Source organism: Cydia strobilella, chromosome Z (assembly GCF_947568885.1).
Source record: "Cydia strobilella chromosome Z, ilCydStro3.1, whole genome shotgun sequence".
NCBI lineage: Eukaryota > Metazoa > Arthropoda > Insecta > Lepidoptera > Tortricidae > Cydia > Cydia strobilella.
In genome coordinates this window covers 7,820,901-7,838,459 of record NC_086068.1, presented here as the reverse complement: position 1 = coordinate 7,838,459, position 17,559 = coordinate 7,820,901, and the positions used below count along the sequence as shown (strand labels likewise).

At 36.7% G+C, this 17,559-nt stretch overlaps 1 protein-coding gene across 1 annotated transcript in view; it reads right to left on the bottom strand.

Moving 5' to 3' along the window:
* Window positions 1-17,559, bottom strand: part of LOC134754220 (exosome complex component 10 homolog) — a 30,546-nt gene that overhangs the window by 10,012 nt on the left and 2,975 nt on the right. Inside the window, exons 2-6 of the mRNA XM_063690391.1 lie at window positions 15,103-15,284; window positions 11,321-11,504; window positions 7,708-7,880; window positions 2,317-2,534; window positions 988-1,109 (exon numbers count right to left, since the gene is read on the bottom strand). Of these exons, the coding sequence (XP_063546461.1) occupies window positions 988-1,109; window positions 2,317-2,534; window positions 7,708-7,880; window positions 11,321-11,504; window positions 15,103-15,284 (879 nt within the window). The remainder of the gene's footprint in view (window positions 1-987; window positions 1,110-2,316; window positions 2,535-7,707; window positions 7,881-11,320; window positions 11,505-15,102; window positions 15,285-17,559) is intronic.

Genomic DNA, 17,559 nt, shown 5'->3' with positions numbered 1-17,559 from the left:
CTGCCAGACTTTGACTATCATTTCTGACTTTTGTATTGGTTTAATGCAATGGGTCCCATATAGACATTTGATCCTAAAAAAAACCGGACAAGTGCGAGTCGAACTCGCGTTCCAAGGGTTCCGTACATTACACAATTTAAACAATGTATTTCTTATGTAAAATGTCTTTAAAAAACCCGTAGGGGTCGGATCAGAAACTAAGTAATTAAGTCCGACTCACGCTTGACTGCACATTTCTAATAGATTTTCCGGTGATCTATAGGTAAAGATCTATTTTGTGTATTTAAAAAAAAAATGACCCAGTAGTTTCGGAGATAAAGGGGGGGGGGGGATGGTAATTTTTTGCCTATTTTCTTGAATAACTTCTAAACTATTTATCTTAAAATTATAAAAAATTTATATTTGAGATTCTCACAATGAGCTCTTTCATTTGATATATAACACGATATAGTTTGATAAACTTTATTTTTTAATTTTCTCATTTACCCCCCAAAAGTGGCCCCTGTGGGTAAAATTAATTTGTTTACGTTACATGTCCATCTTTGGGTCACAAACTTACATATGTGAACTAAATTTCAACTTAATTGGTCCAGTAGTTTTGGAGAAAATAGGCTGTGACAGACGGACAGACAGACAGACAGACAGACGCACGAGTGATCCTATAAGGGTTCCGTTTTTTCCTTTTGAGGTACGGAACCTTTACAAACCTGATCGATATGATACCAATAATGAAAATTTGTCATCTAGTCTATTTCTAATTGCATGTGCGGCGCCGAGGTCGATACACATACACGTGTTTTTTAAAAACACGAATCATATACGAAGACAACCGTATATTGTATAATCGAGACTAAATGTTTTGGCTTTTAAACAAAGAAACGCCAGCACATAATTTAGTATATGGACTAGTAGGCTAGCTAGTAGACCGCTTTTGAAATAACAACCCCAAATCATTACTAAATATAGAAAAGAATGAGGTGAACTTACTTTGAGTTTTTTCGGGTTCGTAAACACCAAGTTTAGTTTGTGTATGTGTTCCCTTATCGCTAGTGTGTCTATGATGAAGTCTCCGCCTTCGTTTGTCGAGATTTGTACAAGGCACGTTATCCCTGAAAACAAAATATAACAGCTTAAAATAATTCCTAAGGAAATTTATGATGTCATGTTTCTTAAACGTTCTTAAAACTTTTTTTTTTATACTACTTCGGTGGCAAACAAGCATACGGCCCGCCTGATGTTAAGCAGTCTCCGTAGCCTATGTACGCCTGCAACTCCAGAGGAGTTACATGCGCGTTGCCGACCCTAACACTCCTCTCCCTCGAGCCCTGGCAACCTTACTCACCGGCAGGAACACAACACTATTAAGTAGGTTATTTTAGTTAAATACTAAAAAAAACCGGCCAAGTGCGAGTCGGACTCGCGCACCGAGGGTGCCGTACTTTTTTAGTATTTGTTGTTATAGCGGCAACAGAAATACATCATCTGTGAAAATTTCAACTGTCTAGCTATCACGGTTCATGAGATACAGCCTGGTGACAGACAGACAGACGGTCAGCGGAGTCTTAGTAATAGGGTCCCGTTTTTACCCTTTGGGTACGGAACCCTAAAAACACATCAAATGACCTAAGGGATAAACAATGTAATAATAAATACCAAGACCGAACGGATGGTCGTATGAAACTTTCCATAGAACTTTGTTTCATTTCTCATTTTCAGGGTTCCGTACCAAAAGGGTAAAAACGGGACCCTATTACTAAGACTCCGCTGTCTGTCTGTCCGTCTGTCACCAGGCTGTATCTCATGAACCGTGATCTCTGTTGCCGCTATAACAACAAATACTAAAAACAGAATAAAACAAATATTTAAGTGGGGCTCCCATACAACAAACGTGATTTTTTTGTCGTTGATTGCGTAATGAGACGGAACCCTTCGTGCGCAAGTCCGACTCGCACCTGGCCGGTTTTTCTATATTGGCCACCATGACAAAACCGTAGCCAAAACGTGTTTTAATTTAATGTTTGGTGACATACAAACACGTCTTGTAAATTGTTTATGTTTTTGCTATGTTGTCGGCAATTTTAAAGAGTCATTGCATTGCGTTTGATATGTCATTAGTGTCAGTTACGCGACCTACCTACCTATAAGTTACCCCGCAAACTAAGTTTTATTAAAATGTGGTATTTTCTATAAAAAGGGACCTTATTGTCGACGGCGCTTACGCCATTATAAACGATGTTCCGATATAAATACAATGTCGCGCGACGCTGTGCGGCATAGTCCCTGCGGTGCCTTTTCATAGAAAATGCCCCAAATGACCTTGATAACTCCTGTAGGAATGATGCTCCACGTCCACCGCGAGCTCGGACACGCCGGTGAGGTGTTCCACCAGGGCGTCCAGCTGTTGCTCCGTGTCGATGTACGTCAGCTTGGTCTCTGCGAGGGGCTTGGGGTAAGCGGGAGGCACCGGGTCGGGGTCGATGAAGCATCCCGGCGGGTGGTATATGTCTAGTTCCACTTTGTATGGATGCTCGTACCTGGAACGTTAAAGTCATTCATTTAACATGATGTCAGTAATCAATTATGCAATAAAAGTTCAATAAATTTAACAAAATAACAATATACTTAACAATTATGTTGATTAAAAGATAAAATGTTGTAACTATTATTTTTAAGGTTCCGTACCCAAAGGGTAAAAACGGGACCCTATTACTAAGATTCAGCTGCCCGTCCGTTTGTCCGTCTGTCACCCGGCTGCATCTCATGAACCGTGATAGCTAGACAGATGAAATTTTCACAAATGATGTATTTCTGTTACCGCTATAACAACAAATACTACTAAAAAAAGAATAAAATAAATATTTAAGTGGGGCTTCTATACAACAAACGTGTTTTTTTACGTATTTTGCGTAATGGTACGGAACCCTTCGTGCGCGAGTCCGACTCGCACGTGGCCGGTTTCTTACTGCTGTATTCTCCAACCACGCAAGTAAAATTAAGTACAATTACAACACAACGATACGATATTGGCAATATCATTTTAGACTTTCATTGCCGGCTCTTATGAATAAAGCATAATTGGGTAGGTAAAGTTTTTTGAAGATAGGCAAATTATATTTTTATCCGATAGTATTCGTCATAACGATCACGGAAATGCAGCTCTTTTATTTTTATTTCGTTTTATTTATTAAATATATATTTTTAAGTGACCGAGATGACGTTTGTGAAATTTAACAGCAGATCGCACTAATGCCTGTGCACGTGATTTAATTGATGAGATAGAAAAAAAAACGATGACAACTGTCAGTGTCACTTAGCCTTAGCTGTCATTGCCGTAAAAATAAAAATAACGGCCCAACCTTTCTGTTACCTTGCGTGTTACGATTTAGTGTTATCATTGAGATTTTTGACGACCTCAGCACGACCCAAGGACTTCTGATTCACCACGACATCTGCGAGTATTTGGACAAAGATTGAATCTACTTTCGACAACTTGGCACTGCTTATTGGACAACGTTTTCTTCCCTTACGACGACCCGACCCCTGCGCTGACCCTTGGACTGATAAATTAGTAAATTAAGATCACAGACACCATGGAACCAGATTCTGAAAACGCACGAATGGATCTACAATATTACAGGGATGAACTTCAGTGTATTGTGCCGTCGTGTAAGAAGCGCAGACGAGACTTTACCACGTCGGCTTATTTAAGCATACCAAAGTCTTTACAAGCGATTTGGTGCCAAGCATTGGAGATATATTGCCCTAAACGCAACTTATATGTATGTGAGGACCATATCAATGTAAGTATTGTTTATAATAATCTACATATGTGGTATTTTCTATAAAAAGGGACCTTATTGTCGATGGCGCTTACGCCATTATAAACGATGCTCCGATATAAATACAATGCCGCGCGACGCTGTGCGGCGTAAGCGCTATCGACAATAAGGTCCCTTTTCATAGAAAATGTCCCATATTAAGATGTAGGTCCTTTTTGGCTACAAAGTTGCCGCGTTTTTTCGTTAACATTATTATTCTTCATTTGTCAAATATTACATATTTTTTACACATTGCTACTGTAGGTATTACTGTCTACAATCATAACCCTCTAGCTGCAGTTTAAGGAATGCTGTTTAAAAACTTAAAATCACTTTAAACAAGTTCTTTAAGGCTTGTGTAATTAATTTACTCACAACCACCTTGGATCATTTTGTGTTAGTGACAGTATTGATCTTAAGGCTAATAAGTAAACATTTTTAAATGTTATTGAACAAAAGTTTTATCGTTTCAGGAAACTGCTTGCAACTGTTTCTTCGAAAGAGACACCTTCCAAAGCCGAGGTAAAACCAAAGTGATCGCCAGCTTGCGGGTACATATGGAACATGTCATACGGCGGTTGAGGGAATCCGCATTCTTGGAACCTCACTCGACTGTAAACCATAATCATGTCAAGTATGTAGATGAAGCCGTTTTGATAGCATGTGCTCTAGTAAACTTGCAAAGCAGTATAATAAAAATCAAATAATTTATGTCTTGTTTTATTATATAAATCCACAAATGAATATCCTTTTATCATAAACAAACACTTATCAAATAAATCATATAATAAGTATTAGGGGACATCCTACACGAAGATCGACCTAGCCCCAAACTAAGAAAAGTTTGTAAGTACAGTCGCCATCAGATATATCAGACCGGCTAAAGTTCTCACAAATATCTGAGCACATCTTTATTGTCAAGGCGTGAGGGTATGTGTTCAGATATTTTTGAGCACATCGGCCGCTCCGATATATCTGATGGCGACTGTACTAAGGGTACTAGGAGACGATATACAACATACCAATATAGATAAATACATACTCATATACATAGAAAACACCCATGAGTCAGGAACAATATCTCTCTTGATTATTCAAAAACTGATGAGAAAGTTGTATTTTATCCACATGTGGGGCAAAGTAATCAGATGCAAATTTTGAGTTGTTTCCTTAGGTTAGCTGGTGGAATTGACTTTTAAATGATGATTTTGAATGATCATTTGGATTTGGTCTTGTTTGATAGTTAATATTTTCCTCGGGTTGGTGTGGTGAAAATTTTTGTGTTTCACTCGGGGGCAAAATTTGTTTAATCCTCGTGCTTTGAAACCCTTGCAACGCTCAAAATTCCACTTTAAACAACAACTTTGCCCCCTTGTAAAACAAATAACGATTGCTCAACACACAAATACCAGGGGCCCATTTCTCGAACGGTAAGGTACATACCTGCGTCAAACAAGGGCCATTTTAATACAAATCTAAATATTTTGTAGAAATAAAGAACAAGAATAAAACGTAGGTTATTATAGTACTTAATATTCACTTTATTGACCGTCTGAAAAAGTAATTCACTGTGACCCACTCTCCCCTAATTTGAGATTTAGGTATCACTACACTACAATGATTTGAAGTTTGAAAAAAAAAATACATTCTGAGATTCAGGCATTTAGGCACTAGGTATTCCGTTATAAGATCTAGGAATTTTGGTAAATGGGTAAAATTAAATAAACATTTATAGCGCCCCGGCTTCGCACGGGTTACACAAAACCTTAATGTGGGCTGTACACACTCGTTCTCGGCCTGTCTCGGGGTGTCTCGATAACCGATTCTGTGTGCCTTTGGGCACTCATTATAAGACTTTATTTACCAGCTGATGCAGGGCAATCCTCACTATCACATGATGCATCATTGACATTATTATTTTTTTCGTCTAAGTGAACGGTCACAATATAATTTTTTTTTTCTTAATTTGGTCTCCGGTACAACTTTAGCCCGAAAAATACATTCTGTGTTGCTTCTTTTTATTTCGACATAGCCTACATTATTTTCCACATATCCGTTCCTTGATGCCCTAAAACAATAAAAAATGAATGAAGTTAAGGTTTAAGGTGTATATGTAGACTAAACATTGCGGGTAAAATATAAATAACAAAATGTTTAATGTATGTATTTCACTGATAAGTGCAGGAGGGCCTTCGCTCCTCTAATTTCGGCGGCATTGTGCTTATCACTGTTATGATAATAATTTAAAATCATAACTAGGTCCATGTGGGGCAAGTTTGTACAATCTGCTCGCATAAATTCGCTCATCCTTCTTGCAAAACTCAGTCCAGGGTCTGCGCAAGGGTCGGGTCGTCGTGAAGGCAAGAAAACATCCAATATGCAGTGCCAAGTTGTCGAAAGTAGATTTAATCTTTGTCCAAATACTCGCAGATGTCGTGGGGAATCAGAAGTCCGTGGCTCGTGCTGAGGTCGTCGAAAATCTCAATGATAACCATATGATAACACTAAATCGCATCAGAATATGCTTTAGTTATTATTCTCAGGTTATTTTTCGGCAATGACCAGTGTTGCCAACTCGGAATTTGAAAAAATGCCAGACTTATGTCTAAATTATGCCAGAAATATGCTAAATAATTTTGAAATGTGCTAAAAAAAATGCTAAAATATTATAGGTAACTAAAAACCGGCCATTATGACATATGACATGACATTGACTATACCATAGATAACACAAAAAGATTAGTGGGTGTAGACGAGACAATTTTTTCGCACGATCTGATTGACAATTTAATTGGTAACGGGTATGAAAAAAAGGCCGCGGTGCGGTGCGGCTTATTATAATTCCTCGTATGTATAAAATTTCCTTTGACGGTTGTGCCATGGATTGTCTATCACTGACAAGTAGGTTTCAAACTTGGCTTAGGGACATAATCACTTGATTCACTAAATTATGCTAAAAAAGATGCCAGATGCTAAATGGAAATTTTCGATGCCAGAGAGTGTGAAATTATGCCATATCTGGCACCAATTATGCCAAGTTGGCAACACTGGCAATGACAGCTAAGTGACACTGACAGTTGACTTGACATCGTTTTTTTTTTCTATCTCATCAATTAAATCACGTGCACAGGCATTGCAGTGCCTGATCTGCTATTAAATTTCACAAACGTCATCTCGGTCACTTAAAAAAATATATTTAATAAATAATACGAAATAAAAATGAAAGAGCTGCATTTCCGTGATCGTTATGACGAATACTATCGAATAAAAATATAATTTGCCTATCTTCAAAAAACTTTACCTACCCAATTAAGCAATAATAATGTATGTTCATATTACGTACCTACTTTTAATTTATATTTACGTTAATTTGGTAATAAACGTCGGCATGCGAGCATAAAAGCGACAAATATGAACTAATAAATGTCATATATATATGTATACTATATCTTATTTTAATTTACCCCCAAAAATTGCCGCCAAGTTTATAAAATGCATTTAAATATTTACGGCGATAATAGGGCTGAATGATATCTATTGATGAACTTGTCAATTACGACCAACGTGGACTTGAGTGCCGCTGATCTTTTTACTGGCACATTTATTTTTATTTTTTCGTCCTGTATGAAAGGACGGAAGTTACGGAACGCTCAATGGGATCAAATATTGATGCGTTGATTGACTCACACTTAGCCGGATGTTTAAGGTGTGATGGACCAAAAATTCATTGATTGTTTTGTACAAAAACCTTGCGCCATACAGCGAAATCTTCGGTTGTCAAACTCGGGACGCGATATTTTCTATATTCTAAACATCTTATACAATCTGTGAATTTTATAGACCTTATAATGGAAGGTAAGTGTCCGGATAAAGGGAGTGGTATACTAACCCAACCGCCTCGCCCGCGTCGTTATACAGTATGTTTAGCGCGAGCGGCTTGACGCTGTTCGGCTTGTCGGAGATGTTGGGCACCCACAGGTTGTCAGAGTTGTCTATAGTGTCCTTGAACGAGAGCTGCGGCCGAGGTATGTTCTTAGCGCCTATTAGCATTGTTGATCCCACCTATATACATAACATAACAAATAAACAATTGTTATAATAACAATATTGAACGGATCATATACACCCTAACTCTTTGATCGACACGCCTATCGTGCGCGGCGCGTTATCGCGCGTGTCGGATAAGGGATGATGACACATGTTGAACTTTATAACAAAATCTAGTAAAAGAGATAGCAAATGAGCAATTTATCACAATAATGTGGATATTAATATAATATATGGAAATGATAAAAAAATACAGGTTCTAAAGTTTTCTTATAACTTCTAAAACGGAATAAAGTAAAGATACCATTCGGTTCCTTGCATTTTATCAACAAAAAAAAAAAAGATTGTATAGCAACTATATCGTCGCTATGCTTACTCAACCTCATATGTGCAACAATCATTTGATGGAAATGTCGCTTTTCTTTCATTCGGAATACGGGTGTTTTTGTCATCAAATGAGTGTTGCAGATACGAGGTTGAGTAAGTATAGAGGCGATATGCATAAACGCAATATTTTACCGACATAATCATTTTCCATACATTCAAGATGGGCTGTCACGCTGTCAGTGACCTTCACGTTCACTTATCGTTTTGTTAGGAGCGTTTCGCGAGTGAAGTAAGTCTGTCGGACTTTGACTATAATTTCTGACTTTTGTTTTTGATCCCAAAAACAAACCTGATCGAGTGACACCATTAATAAAAATGTGTCATCTAGCCTATTGGGCTGTAGCCGCGCGCGTCCCTTTACAGCGCTCGTGGTCAACGAGAGAATTAGTTTTATTTCGTGAATAATTATCTCGGAAACCGAAAACAACAATTTTTAAGTTTATAAACCTCTTTGGTGCATGTTTTGAAGCAATGATGTTCTTCAGAGTTACTCGTATATTATACGACTTCTACCGGTTCAAGAACTCGCAGGCGAACTACATTACATTGCGGTGTTTGCGGTATTCAAGCATGCAATATAATTGAATTATTATAATAGATAATATAATGAGATCATTCGCCATTTTTAATAAAAACATAATTTACATCATAAAGTCAAACCTAGAATTAGAGCAGGAAATTTCGAAAGCATTTACAATAATTCGTAAAGTAATTGTTGTTAACAAACGTACATACAAACAGTATGAACTTTAGATCATAGATACAGCACTTTGAAGTCTGCAACAGCTGGGAATCGAACCCGATGCCTCTTAACTGCGGACATCAGAAACTCACTGCACCATTTTCTGGAGAGCCAAATACGAGGTTATTTTTTATTCATATAATAAAAACAATACATTTATATACCCTACTTATTTTGTTGTCATTGGCTCACATAGATAGTGGGAAGTAGAACTACTGTCTTCGTCCTAGGCCTTATAACAAAAACGACTCTTTGATTTTGAAACACGCATGCACTTAGGCTCTTCTTAAATTTAGCACAGCAGATTATTATCGCGTCACATATCAATGATAATAAATAAATAACTAGAAAATAGAAGTAATAAGCGTTTACTGGCTGTTATACAACCATTGTCTTTATCTTTTCAGAGGCAGCCGTGCGAGTAAAAAGAAATATAGTCCTCATAATACAAATAAATTATTTATCGGAATCGTAACAACTCGCGATGCATCCAATAAATTCGCTGTGCGGTGTGTTATTATGTGAAAGTATTATGTATGACTACGTTGAACTAAAGAGTTTCTAATTTGGTATAATGACGATCTATATACTTTTTTTAGTAATATACACACTATTTGTAAGGTATATTGGTACACAAGAGCTAGCTGGAAGTTTGTAGTATACATGGAAATTTGTCAATATTGGGAACAGTGAAATGGATGAAGGGAACAGTCGCGTTGCGAGCACCAGGCGACGGCGAGTGAGAATGAGAATTGTGACAGAGAGAGGCTATGTGAGCGTTCCTTTCCTTGAGATGGGTAGACTTCGCGTACTCGAGACGGCAAACTGCTGTACAGTTCTGTATATGATAAACCGCGGAAGTATCTAAGCGGGCTAGGTGTCCAAATCGACCTGCACACGCTCTCTTCATAATTGTACTCAGAACTCAGTACTACTTTCTTATTAACTGTAGCATCACAGCATCATTTTATCCTGACCTATTAGCGAATGATAGTTTTTGTATACCGGAAGCGGCTGTCATCATTCATCAACCAAAGTAACCAGTTTCAGGCAAAACTTAGTCAAATGAATTGGCCATTACTATGAGCTCAATCCGAAGCCTTTATAAATATTTACATAACATAAATGTACGTTACCCCGTCACCTTGAAACTGTAAACACGGACATTAGAGTCAATAGGCTGGTGGCAACAGATAACGGGATAATGTGTCTTTTGTCTCATATAGATTTAATAGCGTGCAGTTCTAGGGCCTTGGGTGTGCAGAACGAAGGGGTCGCAATTGGAAGATTGGATGTCGAGATTTCAATCGCGTATAATGCCCGACGTTGATACATAATAAAGTCAACACCAGCTATCAGTTTATTATACGCTGATATTATAGAAGATCTTTGTAATATGTAATCGTGACATTTGCTGTATATTTTAAGGTTAATTAAGAATAATGTATAAATGTGTACAATGAGGAACTAACAAGAAGCGTATTGTCTCACTGTCTTAATTGAGACTGGAAACGCACGACAGTAGACGGCGTAATTAAATAAAATAACAACATACTGTCTGTTTAAATTTTGTTAACATTGGACCTTAATGTTTCGGTTTGTTAACCTATTAATTTACGTTGCCCACTAAATTCAACTAGAATTAAGTAGATTAAAAGAACACGCAAAGCAATTTACACACGTAATAAATCGACAAGCAAATTATAATGAGGTCTAATTTATTAATATTGTCTTCGGTTACCGCGATAGTTACTCATGAAATAAAACTATGAGAAAACGGATTATATCAATATACGCAATCAATCATTATACGCGAAATAACCAATATACGCGATATAATCCGCTTTCATAGTTTTATTAGTCAAGTTTTACTTCAGGTAGCGTGAACACTGTTCACTCTGCCCTTTTATGTTTAAAGGTCTAACGCAAATGTTTTTTTTTTTTGTATTACCGACCACATTGAGAACCACATAACGTACACAGCTCGAGTTGCATACAATCGTCCCATTTGGTATTGGGAATTGTTACATTTCTGATATAAGCTACTAATACGTAGCTTTAGACCTTAGTCTAGGCTGGCGTGTGTCACTCCGCGTCGCGTGGCCGTCACCAGATCTGGTGTCGCATACAAATATGTCTAAAGCAAGTAAACACTGCATCGCAGCTGGTTGTAGGAACACATAGGTATGTATAATATGTCCAATCCGCAATGTTGAAGCCCGTTTGCTGTACCTAAACAGGGGTTTTGTTATACAGTGAGCCTTCTGTACGTACCTATAGTACTATTATATACTATTATATAGGATTGTATGGTTCGTGCTCGTACCTGTATCTTGGCGATGACGGGCGAGCGGTTCCAGGAGGAGACGGCGGCGCCCGGGCGCCCCGACGCGGTGAAGTTCTCGCTGGGCTTGTTCACGCCCGTCAGCGTGTCCATGTTTATGTTCACTCTGTCCAGCATACTGTCATTAGCGTCTGTCACTTTGTCAGTGTTGTATTCGATGTCGATTCTAGAACAAAATAAATTAATGTTTAATAGATATAAACGTTATGGTATATTCTATATTAAATAGATATGAATTACTACGCTTTTGATACTACAGTATTTGCAAGCATTCATAAGCTGCTGGCCTGAACAATCAAGCTGGGACGCTTGATTGCCGCGTCGTAGAAAAATAAAAAAACCGGCCAAGTGCAAGTCGGACTCCACGAAGAGTTACGTACCATTACGGAAAAAAACAGCAAAAAAATCACGTTTGTTGTATGGAAGCCCCATTTAAATATTTATATTATTCTGTTTTTTTGTATTTGTTGTTATAGCGGCAACAGAAATACATCATCTGTGAAAATTTCAACTGTCTAGCTATCACGGTTCATGAGATACAGCCTGGTGACGGACGGACGGACAGACGGACAGCGGAGTCTTAGTAATAGGGTCCCTTTTTACCCTTTGGGTACGTAACCCTAAAAAAGCAGGAAATGGCGAGATTTCGTGCGTTAGGTGACGATACCAACAAAAAACCCTACACTTGGCAACTTAGCATCTTGGTAATTATGGGCATATTTAAATCATGCAATATAGTATATCAAAGATAGATATAACTCCGTAATAGATAGATACAGTCTAAGGAAAAAACGTGCCTCGAAAATCAAGAAAATTTGATTCTCGTTCAGAGGGCGCTACTAGTTTTGGCCTACAGTCGTATAGATGGCGTTGACGGTTTCGTTTGTTATTTAACAATTTTAACGCATATCAGTGAAAGAACATGGGTCAAAATCATAAAAATAATTAATGCAAATAAAAAAAATCATTTATCTATATTTAAATACATTCTATCGTATTTTTTTAAATCTTCATTTTTAGTTTTAAAGTGTGTCGACAGATGGCAGTGAATTTACTGGGGTTACAAAATTTACTATGACAGTACCGCTCTAGTATAAGTTACTCTATGAGTATATTAAGCTCTAACTCTTATGCCACCAACACTTAGCAGGGTCTTACCTGCATAGGTTTAAGTTTTAACAAGTGTAGACCTACACACATAGCTGTGTGCATTATAATAGCAGTGAATAGGATAATAAAAATTAGGGGAAAACTATAACTTTAGATCAATTATATTGGAATTTTTTGTTATAATATTCTGCATTACTTGATATAGAGAATTAACTGTAATCTTTACTTAAATAATATTGGAAGTAAAAAAAAACTATCATGAAAATCGGCTTTTTTACTACCTCGCGTAAATTCTTATAAAAACGTAACAACCTACGAAAAAAAAAAAAATGTGTACTATAATTGTACCTTAGTATCTTGCCTATTAGGTACTTCCAATCAAAGATTTACATCTAAATCTAAACCCATGTCATGCAGAAAAATATTATTATTTTTCTAAGACGATCTTCGTCTCAGAGTGTACTCGTAGTCCATCATCCGGCCTTTGTTGATGATTTTTGACCGACTACTCGGTTTGTCATGGGCGGCACTATCATTTAGTTTAGATCCTCAAGCAAACAAACAAAACCAAGTATTTGGTCAAAAATCAACAAAAAAGTCCGAAGGGTGGACTACTAGTACACGCTGAGACGAAGATCGCCTTGTAGAATTTTTTTTTCTGGATGACATGGGTTTAGATGTAAAGCTTTGATTAAAAATAATAAACAAGATACTATATTACACAATTCTATCTTTTTCGTATGTTGTTATTGTATTTATAAGAATTTCTGAGAGGCAGTAAAAAGCCAATTTTTATGATATGTATTTTTTTATACTTCCAATATTATTTAAGTAAAGGTTACAGTTAATTTTGAAACAATGTCAAGTAATTCAGAAGAATTATAAAAAAGGGGTCGGATCAAAAACTAAGTAATTAAGTCCGACTCACGCTTGACTGCACATTTCTAATAGGTTTTCCTGTGATCTATAGGTAAAGATCTATTACGTGTATTTTTTTCAAAATTTTAGACACAGTCGTTTCAGAGATAAAGGGGGGGGGGGGGGAATGGTAATTTTTTGCCTATTTTCTTGAATAACTTCTAAACTGTTTCAGTAAGTAAGTAAAGTAAATCATTTATTTGCATTAAATGTGGTTTAACAATAGGTCTTATTATAATTATAAGTATCACACATTTAGCCGTATTTATAGCATGCAAAATATGTACATCTTAATTTTACATTTAAAAAAAATCTATTAACATTTCATGTAATTTTGTTATTCAGTTAACAACAGTGAAAAGTCTCCTAAAACTATAAAAAATATATATTTAAGATTCTCACAATGAGCTCTTTCATTTGATATGTAACACGATATAGTTTGAAAAACTTTATTTTTAATTTTCACATTTACCCCCCAAAAGTGGCCCCCGTGTTTAAAATTCATTTGTTTACGTTACATGTCCGTCTTTGGGTCAAAAATTACATATGTATACCAAATTTCAACTTAATTGGTCCAGTAGTTTCGGAGAAAATAGGCTGTGACAGACGGACAGACAGACAGACGCACGAGTGATCCTATAAGGGTTCCGTTTTCCCTTTTGAGGTACGGGACTATAAAAAGATCCAATATAATTGATCTAAAGGTACAGTTTTCCCATAATTTTCATTTTGAAATGAATGTCATATACGAAGAAAAAAAATGACCAAAGCCTCCAGTGTCCAGAGCTGGAATCGAACCAGCGTCCCCCGTTTACCGGACAGGTGCCTGAACCGCTCGGCTATCCGGTCACGGTGGCATGGGTCGAAATTTCCAAGTATATGACAATTTCCCGAAGGCTTTTGGCGTCAATTTTTATTTTCCCATTGACTGCTATTATATTGCACACAACTGTATGCATTTAATATCAAATAACGGCATAATTACGAAACGTTAAGCCAAATCTGACCGTGCCAATTTATTTATATGTCCAAAAATAAGGATAACTCCGAATGACAATAAAGTGACATTGATAGCGCGAGAAATGAGGACAATTGAACGAGTCTCAACCTTGCGGTGGTTTTTACAAAACGGAAAAGGTTTTTACATTGTTTCGCTTGTCTTGTTGTCCATGTGGCGTTTTACGAACTTGCATAATGCGCGGCTTCGGACTGTGGACCTTGTGGCATAAGGAATAAAGGTCGATTGAGTTAATAATGCGTATTGCGTAAAAATAAATGTTAACTAATTGTTAAATCTTTTCTGTTTAAAGTTCGGTAACTGAAGCGTTACTTAGATTGTTCAGTGTAAAACTTCAAAGATATGTTTACATTTGATATAATGTATGGACATTCGGAAATGAACAAATCACTCTACACGTATTTCAATTTTAAAAGTGCTATTTGTCACCGGAGGATAATGGAATGTAATTGTTCAAAGAATAAAATTCAAAATTGCTTAAAAACTACAGCTATTTAGGGCATGGACCTTGACATTGTTCTAACTATTATCATATTATATGCAACCCAACTCAGACGATAACTTGACCTTGATATGACGTCGGGTATCTTGTGTGTTTAAATGTGTAAAAAGGGGGTTGAATTTTACTACGGAAGAGGGATATGGAAGTATTAAATTTATCCAGACGAAATCGCAAGCAAAGGCCAGTTAAAAATATACGCCAAATGAAACAACTTACCGTTTTAACTGCATAGCGGGCAATTCGGTGATCATTATCTGATTTGACTGGTGAACAACATTTTCGCTTAACTGGCATGCTACAACGTTGAAGTCAGTGAACGTTTTGAACAGGTCATATGAGGCCCCGGATGGTAGCTGGTTGGACGATCTGATGGATTTGTTCACTTTTGTGTATCCACCCTGCAATATATTACAATTCATTAGATAATGAGGCATTTATCACATAAGCTCCGAAAGATTTTTGCGTGTGCTACGTTACGCGGTTTGTTTGACGTAGTTTTTTTTAGGTTCAGCGTCGTTAATAAATAAATAATAATAAATAAATAAATCTGTGAAATTTTCCATTTGAGCGAGCATATTAAGTAATCATGTATAATTATTATAAACAATCTTGAAGCTGCGTGCCCCTTCAAAGCAATTACGTAATTATTTAAGCAATCTTATAGTCACAAAAGTGTAGTCTTATAGGCACTTTTGTAGTGTATGTGTGCATTGTGTCACTTAATTGCATGATAAAGTAAGATTACTTTAGTAGCCTTACCACGACTGCCTTAGCAGTGTCAAAGATAGATCATCATTCGCTTGCCCTTGTCCCATTCACTTGGGGTCGGCGCAGCATGTCTTTTTCTTCCATACCTCTCTGTCACCCGTCTTCTCATCATTCACTTGCATTCCTTTCATATCATCTCTCACACAGTCCAAAGATAAATATAACTCCGAAGATCAAAGATAGATATAACTCCGTAATAGATGGATACAGTCTAAGGAAAAAACGTGCCTCCAAAACCACGAAAGTTTAATTCTCGATCAGATGGCGCCACTATCTTTGGCCTACTCTCGTATAGATGGCGTTGACGGCTTCGTTTGTTATTTAACAATTTTAACGCATATAAGTGAAAGAACATGGGTCAAAATAATATAAAAATAATTAATGCAAATAAAAAAAATCATTTATCCATATATAAATACATTTTATGGTATTTTTATACATCTTCATTTTTAGTTTTAATCGTGTGTCGATTTACTGGCATTGGCATTTAGATTACAAAATTTACTATAACAGTACCGCTCTATCCTATTATATCCTCTTTGGCAGTGTCAAACAGACATATTCGCTAACCTCTGCGTAACTTAATTTCTATACATCTCGCTTGCACTATACCTCGTGTTTTTAGCATTTCGAAAAACAAACTTCACAAGTCTTTGTATTGAAAAACAATAGTTACTATTACTTATGAAACCAAAAGAATGTAAATACGAGGGGCGTTCAATATAAAGTGAGAATGAGATGCAAACTTTCAATATTAGGAAATTAAATACTGGCCGGTAAAGCTAATCTATCTAGCTGATTGCTATGAAAAAAAAAACCTAACTGTCTTTTGTTTAAAAAAAATTACGGTCATTTCTTTGCAATGCTATTGAGTACGTTAGTGAAAATGGAGAAAATTGAACTGCGCGCCGTTATCAAATACTTGTGTTCGAAAAAAAATTCTACGGACCAAGTCAATCTAGATTTGCGGGACACTTTAGGGTCTATGCTCCTCCGTATTCGACAGTCGCACGTTGGTGCGCCGAATTTAGACGTGGAAGAACATCGACCATGGACTACAGCAGTAACTGACGAAATTGTGAAAAAAGTCGAAACTTAGTTAAAGCGGATCGTCGTGTCATGGTTCGTTTTATTGCTGAAAATGTAAAGATTTCAACGGGGAGCGTGCAAAATATTTTACATGAACGCTTGGGTATGAAAAAAAAAAGATATCTGCGCGTTGGGTACCAAGAACGGGTCACTATCAAATTGACCTTATCGTTAAACGACCATTTCAGCTAGATGACATAACATTTAAATACACAGTCAGCATATAGTCAATTCAGCTGCGACGACATGAAAGTAGAATACTCAGTCAGCAAAAAGACAGTTTAGCTGGATGGCTAAGAATTAGAATAAGTAGCCAAACGTCTGAAAATATAAATAGTCCATATGATTAGAATATCCAATGAGCCGAAAGTGAAATTAGTTAATTGACATAAACACAGAACAAGTTAATAGCAAAACGTCATAAAATGTAAATAGTCTATATAATTACAATTCCCAATTCGTCGAAAGTAAAATTATTTGATTGACATGAACACAGAACGAGTTAGTAGCAAAACGCCAACGACAAGGTTTTAATTCTCAAGTGTCATATCATAATCCATATTCATACATAATAATAATACATAATAATGTCATATTTGAAATCCAGACGTTTTGGGTCGCTTGGAGTTTATTCCATTTAGCAATAAAAACATTACACAATCCAGACTATTTGCTTCTTGACTGTTTTGTGTTCATGTCTGTTTTGTAATTAAGACGTTCTAAGATACAAACGTGTTGCTACCGGACCATTTAGCATTTGTGTCTATTAAGAAATAAAGACATTCGAAGATAAAGATGTTTTGCTGCTAGATCATT